Below are 19,189 nucleotides of genomic sequence, written 5' to 3' on the forward strand. Positions count from 1 at the left end.
TCATGCCGTTTCAACAACACCTACTTTGTCTAAACCTAATTAAGTTGGCTGTGAATGTTTCTGTGGGTGTGATATGAAAATGCATACTTAGCTTTTGTCTCCCCTGCTGATCTTTTAGGTGTGGGGTGTGTGAGGTGTTTGCATGCTTTTCTTTTGTCTTGGACTGCAAAATCTTTTGTTCAGCTCAAATTTGTTAATCCACCTTTTTTTATCAACTCTGACTGGCTTCTCTGAGGTAAACATCCCTAAGGCATGGTGCCTTAGGGATGTCCATGTGTTTTCATATGGCTTTCCTTTCAATAACTCTTTTTCATTATCCTCTCTGTAAAAAATAGATTTGAAGAGTGCATGACTCAAAGTTAAACCTGAGCTGTCTATCTCTACAGATGCTTCAGAGTACTCCTACGTATTTGATTAATTCTGAGTCACCAGGCCTTCCGGTTTAAGTAAACAGCAGTCGGGTAGCGTTTCCCTCTTTGGGTGACTGATCGAACAGTGTCCGCCGAGAGGTTCAGACATTGGGACGTTGTTTTAAACCGTAACTGCTTCTACAACTTTATCCTTGCCTAAATGCTCTCTAACCTCTAATGCCATCACGAAGCAGTTCAATTGGAGTTCAATTGGTTGTAATGGATTTTATTTTTGGGTGTCAGACTAATATAGAGTTGAATACAAAGGCATACCAGACTTCTGTCATTTTTGGCACTTCACAATTACGCATTACTTTGTGTTGTGTGATCATATAAAATAAAATAAAAACCAGATTAAACATTATAGTTGTAACATCCCATCTGTCTTTGTAACATGACAATGTGGGAAACAAGGGGGTGTAAATACTTTTGGGAGGCACTGTAATTAGGCCCTGCCTGGCAACAAATGATTCAGTCATTATTTTCTACCTCGTACTGTAGATGTATTTTTGACCTTGTTTTCGTGTGTCCCACACCGCTGCTAAATGTCAGTGAGGCGATTAGCAGTTAGACTTGCTGCTCTCTGAGTTACGCAAGAACCAGAAGGACTCAGGACTCGTTCTTCCTCTCAAGATGCCCTCCTCACATGGCTTTGTTGCTCCCAAAGTAATTGTGCAGGCCTTTTATGTTAACAGCAACTATTTCTGATCCATTTCATGCCTCACGTTGTTCATTGTTGGCTTTATTTTTATTTTTTTTATATTCATCCAGCCAGTAAATTTACCCTCATGCACGCTCGCAGCTGGGCCGCAGCCTCTCTGGTCAGGACAAAAAAATTTTTACAACTCTGGTTCGACAAAGTAGGTCAGCTGAAATGAAAACGAGAGACCGCGGTCTTTTAATTTAGCCGCTGTTTTTATACGCATAAAACAAGCAAAAAGAGTGGTAAACCCCAGTTCTTTGCGTCATTGATCCCCGCTTTAAAGATGACTCAGTCTCACGCTGCGGAGATGCAGAGATATGTTTATTTTTGCACTTTCAGAAGAAACAAAGTGGAAGGCGCTCTTCGTGTTAATGTGTGCGTGCGCTCGTTTGTTTCCTCTAGAGTGGAACTGAAAGGTGTGAGACTGCTCAGGGGTTTGCCGTGGGGAGATTCCAGTTCAGTAAAATTCACTAGCTGCAGCGGATGTGGGAGCTGTGAGAGGTTGCCCTGTGGTGTTTGTGGTCAAGCCCGGGTTGATTAGCTGCATATATCGGCTGTGATCCACATGTTGCTCTGCAGTTTGATGTGGTCACACAGAGATAATGTCCATAGATTGGTAAGAAATTATAGTGTATCAGCTCCTTATCTTTGCTGCTGAACTATGGCACTCTGTGTCCTCAGTGTTAAAGATCTGGTTACGTTGAACTTGTTCCTTTAGGACTTAATAATAAACTTCTGGATTCTAAAAGAGCTGGTGCTCACTGATTAGTTTTTAAGCTTTCTTTTGTGCGAACTTTGTGTTGTTTGAGCAATAACAGCTGAAAGCTGATCTGTGTGCTTCAGTTATTTGTGTGTAAGTTTGACTTTCTTCATCAGTGCAACGTCTCATTTTGCCGTCATTCACTGGAACATGTGCAGAGTCTTAAATTGATTAATTTAATGCAAGTCTGTATTTTTTTAGATAAGCTTTAGTCAAATTCTGTGTGTTAGTTTATACACAGAAAATTGTAGTAGGTTGTGAACTATAGTTGAAACCAGATACTTAGAAATTCACAGAATTACCAAAAGTTTTTATTTGCTAAATGCTATAATAACAGGAGTTTTTGTTACTTTCTGTAAATTCAGGGGTTTATTAAAAGATTACTGCAACTTTAAACAATTTGGTAAAGCTCTAGCAGAGACCAGATGATAATGACGATGGGCTAAAAGACCACTCAGCCATTTCTCAAAAAGCAACATAAAAAGCCTTATTTCAGCTCACAGATGAACTAAAGGAAAAAAATATTATTCTTTTGGTCAGATTAAACTAAAATTACTGCATTTTGCCACAATGACCATTGTTACATTTGCAGGAAAGAGGAGAAAGCTTGCAGGACTGAGAACAACATCCCAACTGCAAAGTATAAGTGAGATAGCATCATGTTTTGTGGGTGCTTTGCTACAGGAGGGAGTTTTGCTCTGCATAAAATGGCATCCTAACGAAAGATGAAAGGAGATATTGAAGCAACATCTAAAGAAATCAGCCAGGAAGTTAAGGAATGGTCACAGATGGGTCTTCCAAACGGACAATGACTGTAACCATGCAAACAAATTTGTTACAAAAGTGTGTTTAGGAGTGACTCAGTTACTCCAGTAGGAATTGGTCAATATTCTAGCAAACTATTGTTGGAAACTCATGGAAGAAAACCCAAAATGTTTGACCCAAGTCTTACAGTTTAAAGGCAACTTTTACAGATATTACTGCAATTTATGAACACTTACAGATTTAAAGAAAGTTAAACGATATCGCCATAGTTATTCTGGCATCTGACAAATAAAACATTTTTGGAAATCCTGACTGACCTAAAATACAGAAAGCTTTGTTTGATTTTATTGTCAGACTGCATGATACACTGATGGTCAGCCGAGGTAAATTCCAGCAAAATTAATATAATAGTGTAGAATTCAAATTGCCATCATTTGCATTTTATATCTTCAAAAGCCCTAATGTGAGCATGTTCCGTGTTTCCCTCAATGCCTTTTACACCTGCTTCACTATCATTTTCTCGCTCTGTCTCTGTCTGCGTTAGCGCCCCCACCCACACAGACGAGCCAACAAAATCCATCTTGTAACTACTACCTATTTTTAAAAAGCGTCACATCACATTGCAGCAACACTGAAAACAGTTATGGTTGCATAAACTCTAAAAAAAAAAACAAAAAAAAAACAGGATGTTTTTGAGGTTTAAGTTTTATTATTTTGAACTTTAGTGGAAGTGAATAAATGTTAGTTGGCTGTGTAGACAAATGTTTTTGCAAGCACAATTGTCTGTCTTCTGTCTGGGGTTGGATTACTGTGCTGTCTGAGTTCCCTTCTGGTTATAATTTCGTCTAATTCACCAGCATAATGACAAGTTCCATTTTTGAGGTTCTTTCTTGAATAATTGTAGTACCACAAAACAATGCTTTATTTAAAAACAAAAGCTTAATTATATCTTCTTCTTTTTCTCTGGGCTTCTCAGAGCAAAACAGTTCAGCCAAATGTCTTAACAACACTTGCAGCGTAGAAACATACACGACTAGAGGAGTTGCAGCATCATACTCAGATTATCATTTCAAATGTTTATAAACTAATTAATTCGAAGAGTTTCTAACTTTGTGGTTGTATGCTTACGACTGCTTTTGCAGTTCACCGTTGTACTACACGCAAACTGCAATGTTAAAAGGATTGTGACGGCAGTCCTGACACTATGCTTTAAGATTCTGAGACCTTTTAGAGGATAATATTTATTAATGTAACCAAATGTCAAGCTAGGACATGTCCAATGAGAGAGTAACTAGGATTACTTTAGATTTTGGAACAATTTAGCAGCTGTGTGATGTTTGCTGGGTTTGACTCTCTTATCGCATCTTAACATATTGACTGCAGTTGTGTTTTGTATACTTGCACTTTCATTTTGCTTGCATTTCTGTTCTTAGTGTAGTGAAATTATCAGTGCAAAGACTCTTTGGTGTAAACACTAAAACCTACAAAACATTGCGGCCCTGACACCATCTAGTCAGAGCATGGACACTGGGCTTCTGTGACTCTTCTGCTGTGACTCTTCTGCATTTTTTTTGTCTTTCATCAGTGATAATCCCGTGTTTTGGTGACAGATGGCCCCTGTAAGCAGCTCTGTGTCATTGGTTTCGTGGCCTGGTTTCTTTTGGCGTGATTATGTAACTCTAACCCAATCACCCATTGCCTCTACCCTCACCTCTCTAGCCTCCCCTAATGCGGCATTTTACATAACAATGCATAAGAAGCAGCATCTTTTACAAGTGACATGTGGGTGTACAATAAATATACAGGTATATGGATATGCTAAAATGATATTTAATCTAAGTTACCGGTCTTCAGGTGAGCAAGCGAGGAAAATTAAAATGAGAAAACTCTAAATTCTCTTAATTTGATGCTTCTGAAATGTGATGTTTGTGCACATTCCCTGAAACGTGGCTCATACCAAAACTTCTTAACTTTCTGATTACTCATGTATGACCTTACCTAACAGTTGCTGTGTGATTTCAGTTTCTGCTCAGTTGATGCTGTGTTCTTGAATTGTAAAAGATGAATTTGACATTTTGGTAAAATGCCTGCCTTTAGTAATGAGTGGTAAAAACACTGAAGACAGAAAAGACAAGAAAACAATGCTAACTTTGACAAAGTAGCAGTTTCACCCAGAATATAATCTGTAAATTAAAATGATTACTCTGCATGTCTTCAAAATATAATTGAGCTGCTGGATTATGTGATAATCTGTTTTGTTGTCATTAATTATAAATTCTGTAGCCTTAAAAGTAGTTTATAGGTCTCTTGGACTAGCTAAATTGTGTAGCTTCAGTATGTCTGTACAAGCAACCTCAAAGTTAAAAACAATAATGTTTTTTTTATTATTTGTGATGAACAATGAAATGATGAAGTTATATTTTTTTAAACTTTTAAGATGTGAATTTTTCACCAAGCCTTAATTAAGCATTTAGTCTTAATGCTATAATTATGCAAATTAGATAATATGAATTAGATCGAATTTGGTGAACTTAATGAGCTAAAATAAGCTAAAAGTAAACTAATGTAAATCAAGATAAATTACCTCAAGCAAAATAAGATACTTAAAAAATAAATGAGATGCTCCTAAAAGGGAGGATTAATCATATAAATCTAAAGAAATAGCACTTTAAAAGATAAGATAAAGTGTAAAAAAATAAGCAAATGTGGCAAATATAGACTAAGGTAACTAACTAATATAAGACAAAGTTAATTAAGTAAAAAACAAAATACTCTCCAAAAATGCATTTGTACAATAGCAAATTTTGTCATTGAATTATCTTTTAATGATATCTACATATTCTTGTTTTCCATTGATTAGTACTTTAACTTAGGAGCTTTGTGATGAAAATTACTAACTAATCATCCATACTATTTCTTTCATGAGTTCAAAATGAATTATTATATGTAGCTGATAAGTGGGATATCGGGTGTGTAATAAAAAAAATAGATATATCTAAAAATCTGACAGGAAGATTAATGTTTGCTAATGACAAGAGTTAAATTCTTTAATAAAAGAAAAACAAAACTCAGGTTCTTTGAATGTGAAACCAGTGAGGAAGACAAAATGGCTGTAAACTGCTTTTCTCTTTAGGGAACATACTTTACACGACAGCACAAATATTTCTGAAAGCCAAGATCTAAGTACTTGTTTTTCCTGGTTAACCTTCTGTGTGGAGTCTGTACGTTCTTTGAATGCTTTCATTATTGTTCTCCTCGAAGAATCTACAAGCATGCATGTGAGGTCAAATGGTGGAAGTGATGAGTTTGTCCAAACGTGCATGATTTTGTCTCAACTGTCTCTGTTAGTATTTGTTTTGGAATTGGGACTAACCTTTTCCCATTGATGGTTCACCCTGTCCTGTTTTCATCTTCATATATTATTCCACATTCCATCTTCATATTTTGTTTTCAGCATGTCAACCTGTGATCCTACATTTGTATATTTAATTCTGTGCGTACTGCCATGTTAGGCCGAAACTGAGGCTTGATTTCAACAAGCTAAAGATGTGGTTAACCATTTCCTTATTAAATAGTTTAATTGGGCATCTTGCATCCAATAAATACCTCGCCTTTCATAGTTTCGAATGTTTGCCGTTTCCTGGTTTCTGATCTAGCTGTAAAAGCATGGCAATGCGTACTCAGCAGATCTTTGCATGGCCACTTGTGACAGCCGGTAGGCGCACTGTGTAGTAATTAATCTGAGAAATGTTGTGTCTGTGCCGCATGAATATTAACTCTGTATTTGTGTTACAATGCTTGAACCACTCAATGCATACAGAAGCTGGATCAGAACGTGCCTCCGAAACTGTTGGCAGACCAGAGAAGGGTAGGTACTTACACCAGCATGGCAGCTTAACTAACATCTTTAATAGAGACGAATAGTGACTAGTGGTTACCCTTCTTCACATGAAGGTTTAAAAGTATTACATTTATCTTAGTAGTATCACTTTAATTACATGCATGTGAAACAGTAAATTAGCTGTGAAATCTATATTATCAGTTTACTACACTCTTAGACAGGAACATTGCAAATAAAATTCCATGATTTTGATGTCAAGATTATTTACTGACTAAAAAAATTGTCTTTATCGTTTTACATTGTTTTGTTCCCATTTTTGAAAGTGAAGCACGTTGACAAATCGGTGACTCTTTCACTCCAGTTTTATGACACAATTGTTTGGCCTTTAAAACGTTCAGAAATGACACCGTATCGAAGTACCAACATCCTGTTTTCGGTTGGTGATAATCCCTGAGTCATGTGCGTTTGGTTCATCAATTTGAGATTTTGGATCTCAAAAGTTTACACATCTGTGTTTATGCGCCAGGTTTCTGTGCTGTAAAAAAACAAGTGAGTGACAAATCATTTCCAAACTTAATCTTTAATGAAAAAAACCCCAAATCTGTTAGGTTAATAATAAAAAGGGTGTTGTAATGTCTGTGTTTTTGAAAACATCTAAACTAATACTCTGTAAAAAGCACCTTTTACTTAATGTCAATATGCAGAGTTTGTCACACATATTGTTTTGAGAATTGTTTACACTTTTGCACTCATAGACAAACAGTAAAACATTGCATCACTCCCTCAACCAGTGAAGCCAACACAAGAGTCTGTGACTGCTTGTGCTGTCAGGGCTGTAACAGAGGGGTTCTGACCTCAGCCCCCCTCCTGGAAGGCAATGATGTAAGGATGTCATGTGGATTGTGCTGCCAGCTGGCGTACAATTCGGTAGAAAAAACAAGAATCAGACATAATTTCCAAAGAGAAGGAGGTGCATAGTTGAAATTTGAAGCACTTCAAATCAATCACTACCTTGAATTCGTCCATAAATATTGTTAGTGGTATGGAGAGTCGTTCAACATGAACTGCGTCAATGATGAGTCACCGACGCTTCCTGTCATCCCACACTACTGGCTTTATTTCTGAAGACTCACAGCTGTACAGCATCTCCACTTGTGAGCGATAAAATACTGGAGTGCGCTAAGAAACACTTGCTGTTACCTGGTTTATGAAGAAAATGAAATACACTTATGCAAATGTCAGGAAAATTCTACTGACAAAGGGCTGCTTTATGTCTTGTTTGTTAATTTTCACTGAAATTAACAACAGGTGTGATCTCAAGACTTCAATATGTTATTAGTAAAACTTCCTGCACGATTATGCAATCAGGCTATTTTGTATTCTTAACAAAATGCATCTTAATTAGTGAAGACACACAAGACAAATTTTGAATTAAAGATGGGAATAGTCTGTAAATGACTCATCATAATCTCTCCATTTACATCATATAATCCTGGCCTTTTTTTAGGGGTGTGTACACTTTTGAGATTAACTTTTAAGTCCGTGTTGGAAAGTCACGCCTGAGGACTTTAGAGTGGAGAAAAATCATTTAAAACCTTATCAGGAAATAAACGTTATGCACATACACGCTTTCTGAATAGCCTACTGCCAATAAAAAAACGAGTTCTTCACACCACCTACAAAAAGTAATCGTGACCCCCAGAGCATGACGCCGGCAGCAGAGTTTATATAATTTCGCTGCCGTCTTTCAAGGACCACCCACAGCTCACGATAATTTGCACATAATCGCACACAAACACATGCATCACAGACTCTTTCATTTCCTTCACTTTATCCCATGGGAGGTCTTTCAGGTAACGACGGGCTGCGGTTGCTACGGCAACGGCAGAGTCGTGCCGCTGACTGCTCGACAGCGGATGAGTCACGGTGTGGGAGGGCTGCCCTCGGGTCTGCCTGAGTGAAAACCAGGACCTCCCATTGTCATTGCATGGGGTCACTGTAGCAATGACAAACAACAGTTGCATGGGAGACACATGATGTAAACTTCATGATGAACTATGACAGGGGGAAAGTTTTAAATATTTACAATCACTCATGGAGGAACCTCTGCTACAGGGTTTGGTTATGATTGTTAGAAGGTGAAAAGGCTCTTTGGTGCTTTAATTAAAGAGAGCTGGACTTGTTGATTCTTGTGGTGTCGCATTGGCGAAACCCAAAATCATGTCCAGTGGCACTTGTGTGCAAACACCAAGGATTACCTTGACCTGTCTGTCTCGGAAGCTACCAACATGTTGGCAGTCTGAGATATTCTCCAAGGTTTTTTTTCTGAATATATTACTCGTGTTATATAATCTCCCTTCTCTCCCCAGTCGCTGACGTCACACCATTACATCCTGCCCTTTCTTTTCCACTTTTAGGGCGAGGCGCTCAGACAGATTCTGGTGAGCCGTTACTATGGAAACTTTCATCGGAGCAGTGGGCGGAGGGACAGTCTGACGTCATTTGGCAATGGCCCGCTCAGTCCGGTAGGACCGGGAAGGAGTCAATCAGGTGACCGTTTTGCTCATTTCCAGCCTTGAACATAACATTTAATGTAAAATCTTTTTGCTGTGTCTTTTATTTTATTTTATTTTTTTTCCCAGCTTGCAAAAAAAAGGTTGTGAGAACACTGGTTGCAACATCTTTAACTGACCCGATACTGATGTGAAGCAATAAGCCTTTGGAAAAAACATAAAGGGCATCTTGCTGCCCGGAATGATGATATCAGATGGCAGAGCCTCTGTGAACCTTTTGCTTTTTTTTTTTCTCCTTACAAGAGATGAAACATAAGAATGTGGCTGTATCTGTCTGGCCCCGAGGTGGTTATCAGCCCTGTGGTTGTGCTGCGAGCTGCCCTTTGAGCACACAGAGCACAACATTATTATCAATACGCGATAAAGAGGTCAATGTGTTACTATCTGGAGTCAAAATACTGAAGCAATGCGCAATGGCTATTGGAGTCATTGGTTGATTTTTAACATTTGTAATTATATAAGGTGTTTTTTATCAACCTACAGTTGCTCTGAGCCTATGATTTTTATGAATTTAAAATTAAATTATTTGTCTGGCATAAAATTCATTCACATTATCTAACTTGCTGTAATGAGCAGCATTTGACTAAGTTTATAAACACAATCATACTGGATCCTAGTTTCCCATCTTGCCCATGCACACCATCCAGACCACAGAAAGCATGCCCTCTCCCATCCATGATTAACTTCTTTTTGTTGCTAAGAGACAGGCTGGTGCTTCTTGTGGAAACAGTCTGTGCACCTGTTGCAGAAACAAGAGCCAGGAAAGGAATTCAATATGCAGCCTGAGGTTGGGGCCCCACGCTGAGGGAGAAATGTGCAGGAAAAGCTGGGTGCAGTGACTTACACAGCTGTAAACCTGAGCTGTTTGGGGCTAGATACTAAACTGTAAAATTTTTATTTATTTAAAATGAAATACTTTTTTTTTCTTTTTAAAAATCTGCATTTATGAATTAGATTCAAAACATTGGTATCAATGGTCCTCTAGGTATTCTAAAAGATTTCATGTCCTTCTACTGTGCAAACGCAGTATGTTCAAACACATAGGTTGATATTAGGAATAAGTTCATTTTCTTGATGCATAATCTCTCAGTGCTTAGTCCAACAGTGTTGGAGCATACACTGAAAAAAGTGAATGGAGCCCCAACTTAAAAAAAATAATTAATCGGTCACAAGTGACACAAGTGAATAAAGTTTGTCAAATGTAATTTATTTACATTTGTTTAACTGCTGCTCTGTCTTGCTCTTGCAGCTTTAGGGGGTCCAGGCGGCCTCAGTCGGGGGGAAATGACTCTGTCAGAGGTTCAGTGTCATCTGGACAAAGAAGGAGCTTCTGATCTCGTTATTGATCTAATCATGAACACTACCAGTGACAGAGTCTTCCAAGAAAGCATCCTCTTGGCCATTGCATTGCTGGAAGGCGGAAACACAACTATCCAGGTCAGTCACACAAGTCTTTTACTCCATCATTTGAGTTTACATGTTTTTGTGGATGGTGTTTACTATTAAATAGTGCCTGAGTATTTAACATCAGTCAGTAGTGAAGAGTTTTGACATTTTTTTATTTGCCTAAAATGGAAAGAATGCACTACATGTGGGTCAGTATGCCATCACAGTTGTGCATATATACATTCCCACCCTCCATTTCTCAATCTACTTTATGTTGACAAAAAACCGGGTCATCTGTTAATCATTTTCCCAGTCTGTCGATAACCACAAAAATCAGGCTGTGAAATTACGTTAAACATTTCCCCCTCTTGGATTTAACCGTAGCCCTTCAGACCTTCTCTCTCTGTAGGTCTTTATGTTGTCTCCGTTTCTCTCCTTTTTTAAATCAGTTTATCTCTTTGTCTGTCCATTCTTGTCGGTCAGTCTGCGTGCTGTTGTGTAAGCCGGGGCTTGCATAATCAGATTAGAGCGAGGAAGCCACTAAGGCGGAGATAATGCATCGGCTTCCCACGGCTGCTGCAAAGCAGCGTCACGTGATCAGTCTGTGTTACATAAGGCAGTGTGAATGAACAATGAGGAATGTCTCAGCCTTCAAAACATTCCTGCCTCGCTCCCTTAGGTTCTCCTGCCGCCCAAACTGGGTCATGGCGGGCCTCCGGAACTGGGGCAGTGGGGAGAGAGGGTGGAGAGGTGAGGAAACACAGAGAGGGGATTGAGGAAAAACTGGAGATCTCCTAACCCTTCCCAACTCGTGTTTGCCTGAGGAAAAAAATTTGAAAATGTATCCTGCTGAGATAGAAATATACTACAGTATGGAAACATTTGTCTGCTTTAAGTTACTGGGTAATATCCTAAAGGTTTCCAGCAGTGTGAGTGGAAGCCAAGTCCGTGATAAGTCATAGATCACCTCATGCTTAGATTTTTTTTTTACAGCTTCATCATCCATTGTTACTTCCCGAACACCTGTTGGGTGTCGCATATCTCGTTTTCACGTAACACTGTTAACTATTTACTCTTACCCTACTTGGTGAAAAAAAATAGCCAAATTATGTACTGTAAATCGCCGGCATTCAGCTCTTCAAACTGTATCGGACCTGCAAGACCAATGCATAAATGCCCACATGCAATAATTAATAAATATTTCTAAGCACAAAGCAAGCAAGGAACACTGGATAGAAAATATTGCATATTTCAAACTATGCTTCAGTGTGTCAGTAAGAAACTTAATTGATTATTTTAGGAACTTCAAGACTAAACCAGAATGTCTTGACAGTGTTCAAGAATACAACGTCTGATATTAATGTGACTTCTAACCTCACATTAGAGCTTTCATACAAAACGGAAATAAAAGATGTGCAGTTCTGAGAAAATTATCAGTTTGAAAATATTATCAGTTTCCAAAAGATCAGGAACAGGATTTGGAAGAACAAAGACAGGCAGTAAATTCCAGATGGAAATAATGCTGTAAAATTTAAAATGTTTGTTGCAATAAAAGATGCGGATCTTTGAAGAAAATGACCACTCTTGCTGAGGAAGAATAATGTGCACGTTTTATGCCGCCAACAATATAAGTTTGAAGTTCTTGAAATGGGTTATTCCTTATGAGCCTTTTCACATTTTTTCATATTACAAGTACAAAATTCAATGTTGTTTCATTGCAACATACAAAGTAATCCATAATAAGTGTTTGGAAAATCATGCAAAGTTTTCAGAAATTTTAAATGTAGAAAGTGTGACATGGATTTTTATTTATTCTCCTTTTACTCAAATCCAGTCAACCTAATGGTTGACTGGATTTGTGTGCCTTTATGTAATTACATATCTGTACAAATGTATCTGTTCTGTGAATTCCTCAGAGGTTTCCTGAAGAACATTAGTGAACAAACGGCATCACGAGGCACCGATAGACATGTCACCAATACTTTTGTGGAGGTTTTTGAAACATGATTAAGTTATAAAACATGGCTGCACATGTCAACTGACTGGCTTGTTGGGGGACATTAATTAGAGAAACAGTCCACGAGACCTAAGCTACTGTTGAAGTAGGTGCTGAGATCCACAGCTGACAGCTCAGCCATAAGCTACACGCTCCACAAATCTGAGCATTTTACGAGATGGCAAGAAAAAAAAGAACAAAATCCAATTTGCAGCTTGTTTCCAGTCATGTAAGGGACACTGCAGACATGAGAAAGAAGAAACTCGTTCATGTGTCTAATAACAAGCAAAACATTGCATGTTGTGAATAACATTACACAACACCTCATGAACTCTGTTCCCACACAAACACATGGCTCAGGATGCTTTGCTTCACCAAAGAAAAGGCCAGGAAATCCTGTGAGAAAATCTGTTAGAGGCTGAAAACACCTGTGAAGGGATTGCAGGTTCACCTCCCAGCTGGACAATGATCTTGAACACAAGCCAGAGAAACATTAGCATGACTTAGATCAAAGCATATTTGTGTGTTAGAATGGTCCAGTCAAAGTCCAGAGTAAATGTTACAGAAAATCTGTAGCATAACTACAAAATGTAATGTCTAAACTGGGGTGTCCAAGTCCAGTCCTGGAGGGCAGCTCAAACACATCTAAATCTCATAAATGTGTCATTACCAGACCTCTTCAGAGCTGATTGATTTCTAATGAGGGAATTTACCCATTTGATTCAGGTGTGCTGAGTCAGGGATGGATATAACAGATGAAGGTTCTGGACGTGGGCACCCATAATCTAAATGTAGAACAGTAGTGGAGAGAGACACGCCTCAAAACAAAAAGCAGTTCTACAAAGTATTGATTGGAGCAAAGAGGATAAATAAAATGCAAACCGTACTTTTCAAAGTTTGCACAATTATTGCATATCAATTGCCAAATTGCCAAATGCATGGGGTTTTTTTTACATGTGGAAAAAAACAAATAAAAAATATGTTTTTTAACATGGCAAGACTAGAAAAACTCAACTACCAGAGTATACAGTCAGAGTGGTGAAGTTAGTCATGGAAGAACATTTTGGAGTGGGCTTTTATTCTCCAAAAGTAACAGATCAAAAACATTTTTGCTCTACATAAAGTCTCTGTGGTGTTTTAGGTTTAACACAAAAAAATTCTGATGGTTAAAAAATGTCATTGCATTCTCACTTATTTACTTTTAAGTGGTAGCTTTTTCCCAAAGTCCCTATCTTACACCTCATACACAAAGCTTCTTTTCCTCTCCTCTTCTCCTCTGTCTCCGGTCAGCTTTGCTGCAAAGAGCTATGACAAATCAAGCGCAACTGTAAATTCTGTTGTGACATGGTGACTTGTGACATTTCACTCATCCGCCATCTGCCGTCTAACTACACGCCACGCTGCTCTCTTTCCCTGCCGAGGTGTTGTGAATGGAGGGGGGGGGGGGAGAACCCTGTTGATTTAAAATTGAAAATCCTAACAGACTCGGATAGTTTGTGGGAGGAAGAAAAGGGATGAGAGAAAAAAAGGAGAAACATTTCTTCAGGGGGTAAAGCAAAGCTAAGCAGCAGCTCCGTTTTGGTCTACATGTGGTGCTGGCTGACGTGAGAGGGAGGGTGAGAGGAAAAGAGGAGCGCAAGTATAAATAGCTGTTACATAACATCCTTTTGTTGATGCCAAGTGGCGGAACGGAAGGAGAGAAGGGAAAGCGCTATGACCTTGTTTTTCAGCACTGTCCGCCCCCTCCTGGCCCCGCTCCTCTCCGTCTCATAGTTACAGACAGGCTCTGTGTTTACCCAACACTACAGGGGGGCCCCTGAGATGCGTGGCCCTCTTCTCCGTCCACCTCATCTCTCTACGCTTTCGTCCTCGCCTTTTTTTTTTTTTTCATCCTACCAAAACACGCAGAGGGCCGTGCAAGCAGTGGCACGGATTTTTTGTCGATGAGCTTCTCAGGGAAAACGTCGAAACTACAGAGGCAGCAGCGTGGTTAGATATGAAAGCTTAAGGCTCTCACTTCTGATTCATTGTCAAAAACATTTCTGAAGAAATCAAAAAATGAAAGTTATGTCGCTCTGTTTTTTTTTTTTTTTTGTTGGCCTTTGCTGTGGCATTGTCTTTGTTTCGGTGACGCACTACAGTGTAGTTCTTAGTAACTGAGTTTTGACAAAGTGCTGCATTTTGGGGCTTCTAGGCTGCAGGTGAATATGAAAATGTTTTTTTGATGACCAGCACATTTGGTTTCTTTAAATGGGAGTGAAACAAACAAGCCTTTACCAACGTGGAACATGATCGTCTAATAAAGATGAAAAGGCCCTTCTGGTGTGCTGCTGCACTCTCACACTGTTTGGGATATCTGTGGTGTCTGGCATTTCCTACAGAGGAGCCATTCTGCTTTGATAAAACAAAGTGTGGAAAACCAGCTTGATTACATAAGAACAAAAATGGCCGATAGAGAAGACTGAACTTTAGGGCATGCGTGCGATTGTGGGCATGTCCTTTTCAAAACTGGCATGCGCTGATTGCCAGAGACAGCTGACCCATTTTTTTTTTTTCCGCAAGTGCAGAAGTCAGTGGGCGTACTACTGGTGTGTGCAATCTCCAGTCTGTTTGTGCTTGAACTGTACAAGAATTTTTGTTTGTGTGCGGCGGTGCTAGTTATGTAATGCTTAAGGATGAGTGCTCCTCTGTGTTTCCCGTGGTCGGGTTGGTGTATGTTACTCGCCCCGTGCCTCGTTGTTTACCCCTTGCTACAGAGTTATATGAGCACGACAATAACTAGCCCCCACCTCCTTCATGTTCATACCCTCCACAGGCGTGCTTAGACTTGTAAAATCCTGGCTGGACTGTCAGTGGTGCAGCTAATCCCGTCTCTGCGCTTCCCGTCTATCATCAGGTTGTTTATTGCTCGATGGCCTTGTCTTGGCCGGCGGTTTCTCTCGCTCTCCTCACGCTGTCCATCTCCTTGTCTTTGAGACTTGGCAGAGTGTGTACGTGCAGGAGGTCTGCAGCTCAGTGGAGGATGGCCGGGGTGGGGCACAGAGCTGCGGGTCTCCTTTTGAAGTGCGAGTTCAGATTAATATCATTGTTCTTCCTCAAGGTACTTTGGTCAAAAAGCTGATTAGACTCGCTTGTTTTTTTTTTTGTTGTTTTTTTGTAGCTTTGTAGCTATACAGCCCTTTTTAATTTCAAAGTCACTGGAAGTATTTTGTTGGAGAAGGAGAAATGGAAACATCATGACTGTAATTTGTGTCTTTTGTTCTCCAGCCTTACGTCTAACCTAGAAAGGCAGATGGTTATGTAACAAAATTTGAGAAGTGGCCTAAATACTGCCTGATAAAATTCTGTCCCTCCCTATCTCTTGCTCTCATTTCCCCTCACTCAATCATCCCTCTTTTTCATTTATAGTCAGTTTTTCTTCCTCGTTCGCTTTCCCCACACACCGTCTCTGCCATTCGATCTGTGCAAGTAGGCCAGATTTCTCCCTCCCGTCTGTCCTATGTAATTTTTTTCACCCTGTAAGTGTGGCAAGGCTGCTTTGGCTGGTAAAAAGCCTTTCCATATACTGCAGCAGTAACAGCTCTTACATAATCAAAACAACAGCCTTCTGGACTGGGACACGCTGTATACATCGTCCGTGGCAAGCTTGAAAGTGCTCTAATTCCCTGTGACCCCATTTTGCAGCCGTAACCATGGCGTTAAACCCGCTCATATCTTGGACCTCCTTCATGGCCGTTGTATAACATCTTCTGAAGGCCCTGATAAGACCTGTTTTCTCATATCAAGCGATACTGGTTATGACTCTTGAATGGTGTTGATTATAAAAACATGCTCTCACTGATATCGAAAGTGCAATATTTGTGTTAATAATTAAATTCCTTGCCTTATTTCTTGTAGGACAATGCTGTAGGTGCTTTGAAACTTTTATTTTCAAGATTTCTTAGACAGAAAGTGAAACCATTTGCTGTGGCAATAGCTGATGCATTTTGTAGAGCTTTTACATGATAACATGTTTGAAACCCATAAATACATAAGGTTTGTCCTGTTAAGATGTGTTTGAACTTATAGATCTTGATGGCATGCTAATTTCTAAGTCCAAAGTTGACGCAAACAGTATATTGCCAAAAAGTATACATTCATTTAAATTCACACACAAATGAACTTTAATTTGAGTTGTGTTGTTGGCTCATCCTTTAGCACCTCCAGTTCTTCTGGGAAGTTTTTCCACAAGCTTTAGGAGTGTTTTTATGTTGATTGGGGTTTTGGCCATTTTTCCAGAAGTGCATTTGTGAGGTTAGACACTGATGTTGGACAGGAAGCCCTGCTCAGCTTTAAAACTATAAAAAGGTGTTCTGTCATGTTAAGATCAGAGCTTCCGTATAGCTAAGTAAGCTATGTTCAAACAGAACGTCTTGGTGATCAGTTCCGATTTTTTGTTGTGATTCAACTTTGTTTCATGTTTGGAAAATTTCTGGGGTTTCTGGCTTTAAAACACGATGACATTTTCCTATTTAATAAAATTGTCCAATATTTTTCCTTGTATCCAGCGCTCTTTCTTTTGCCGTTTGACCGATGACAAGAACTCAGAGAAGTTCTTTCGGGTTTTCTACGACCGTATGAAGTCGGCTCAGCAGGAAATCAAAGCGACTGTGACGGTAAACACCAGCGATTTAGGAAACAAGAGAAGAGACGAAGATAACCAGGACAGAGATGACCCTCTTCGCAAAAAAGGTCTGACATAAAATTAAAAGCAGAAAACAGTCATTAATTTTTTAGGTCAGATATCAGACTTTGTAAATTGATAGTTACCTACTAAATGATGACTTTTTGTTTCACAACTTTGCTGCAGCCCGAGATTTAACTGTGTCGATGACAGAAGATGTGAAAGAGCAATTGATAGAGGCCTCATCTGCCACCAAGAAGGCGTTCAACTCTTACCGACGGGAAGCTGAGCCAGAGGACCACTGTTCCTCAACAGACGGGATTCCCAGCGCCGGGGCCAAGAACCAGGAGGAGAAGATGAGCTTTGTGGTCGTTATCATGCAGCCAATTCTTCGCTTCCTGCAGCTGCTTTGTGAGAACCACAACCGCGACCTGCAGGTGGGACACACTGCGTAGCAGATAGGCTTCAGTATATCATTCATGGGTTTTAGATGAGTTTTGCTATTATATTTAAGCTGTCTTTTGTCACAATAATTGCTTGGGTTAAATGTCAGGTTTACACATCCACGGCTTTTGAATAGATCTAAACACTGAAAATCTTTATTTAATTTCTTGTCTTTCGATATGTTCTGAAAAAATAAAGTAAGGCATTTGGAGCATAAATAAAACCCAGCAGTAATTCAGGCCAGTGTTGAAAAAAGAAATTCTCTCCTTGTCTTTGTGGGTGTAATTTTTATTTACTTATCTCAAGCCTTATAATAAACTAAAGTTACTTCTGTTTATGACGGTAAATCTATTAATTAAATACCTTATGATTGCTGCAAGATTAAGTAAAGAAGCGCATTTGACCGCGAACTATCTTTATTCATGTTTTTGCAGAAGTAATAGTTTTTGTATAGACCTTCCAGCATGAGTTGAGATAACAATGGGTAAAAATTTAATTTGTATGTGTATTGCCACAAATTCATAACATTTATTTGTGTACAGCAACAGACAAAGTCAAACTACTATATGCTCCATACCAGAAAGTATAATAAAAACATAAGTCCATATCAGTCATCTATAAGTCTAAATACCGTGGTATTCCTAGGCACCTGTATCAGACCCATACCTTTTACATTTGAAGTTATGTTGTTAGTAACATAATTATTCATCTGAACTGTTCAGTCATTGTCTTATTATTAAACTAGCTTTTAGTCTAAATAGTTATCAGTCCGGATTTCCCGGTCCAACTTTTTGACTTTAATCGGTATCCCTGCGTAATTTCTGTGTTCTGCTAGAACTTCCTTCGTAATCAGATCAAAAAGAACAACTACAACCTGGTCTGTGAGACCTTGCAGTTCTTGGACTGCATCTGTGGAAGCACCACCGGAGGCCTCGGGCTGCTGGGACTGTACATCAATGAGGACAACGTTGCCCTCATCAACCAAACGCTGGAGAGCCTGACGGAGTACTGCCAAGGCCCCTGTCATGAAAACCAGGTACAGGAGATGCAAAAGAAACAGGAAGTTCTCTCACTGCACTACCCCACTATACAGCATTTATTTATGTTATGTCTATAATTCCTCCAGAACTGTATAGCAACTCATGAATCCAATGGTATTGACATCATTATTGCTCTGATTCTGAATGACATCAACCCGCTTGGAAAGAAACGGATGGATCTAGTGTTAGAGCTCAAGGTGAGGCTGGAAGTTTACTAAATCTTAAGTTTTGTTTCTTTGTTGTTGCTATTAGCCATCAGTTATTGATCATTTCTACCCTTGTGAGAAATAATGTGCTTCTATGCCTCTGTGCATTTTCTCACAAAGCGTCTCTTTAATTCTCCTCCCAGAACAACGCCTCCAAGTTGCTGCTCGCCATCATGGAGAGCCGACATGACAGTGAGAACGCAGAAAGGATCCTGTACAACATGAAGCCTAAAGAGCTGGTGGGAAACTCAACTTATTTCTTGTGCTTTGATACTATAACTGCGTTTTTGTTCATGTTACAGCCTCAAACTTCAATGATTTGTTGGGTTTTTGTGCGATGAACCGACAAAAACTAGTGCCTAGGTGTAAATTGGAAGGAAATAAATTCAATTTGGGGTTATA

At 39.3% G+C, this 19,189-nt stretch overlaps 1 protein-coding gene across 9 annotated transcripts in view; it reads left to right on the forward strand.

Annotated features, from left to right (window-relative positions):
- LOC103465353 (inositol 1,4,5-trisphosphate receptor type 1-like) overlaps nucleotides 1-19,189 on the forward strand; it is an 87,214-nt gene that overhangs the window by 41,499 nt on the left and 26,526 nt on the right. For 6 of the 9 annotated variants that reach the window (XM_017304785.1, XM_017304776.1, XM_017304778.1 and 3 more), the window contains 8 exons: nucleotides 6,459-6,506; nucleotides 8,897-9,029; nucleotides 10,302-10,489; nucleotides 16,982-17,165; nucleotides 17,284-17,534; nucleotides 18,377-18,577; nucleotides 18,668-18,778; nucleotides 18,931-19,026. In XM_017304785.1, coding sequence (XP_017160274.1) covers nucleotides 6,459-6,506; nucleotides 8,897-9,029; nucleotides 10,302-10,489; nucleotides 16,982-17,165; nucleotides 17,284-17,534; nucleotides 18,377-18,577; nucleotides 18,668-18,778; nucleotides 18,931-19,026 — 1,212 coding nt within the window. The remainder of the gene's footprint in view (nucleotides 1-6,458; nucleotides 6,507-8,896; nucleotides 9,030-10,301; nucleotides 10,490-16,981; nucleotides 17,166-17,283; nucleotides 17,535-18,376; nucleotides 18,578-18,667; nucleotides 18,779-18,930; nucleotides 19,027-19,189) is intronic. The other 3 variants (XM_017304781.1, XM_017304783.1, XM_017304784.1) reach the window with 1 other exon arrangement.

This window comes from Poecilia reticulata, linkage group LG5 (genome assembly GCF_000633615.1).
Source record: "Poecilia reticulata strain Guanapo linkage group LG5, Guppy_female_1.0+MT, whole genome shotgun sequence".
NCBI classification, from domain to species: domain Eukaryota; kingdom Metazoa; phylum Chordata; class Actinopteri; order Cyprinodontiformes; family Poeciliidae; genus Poecilia; species Poecilia reticulata.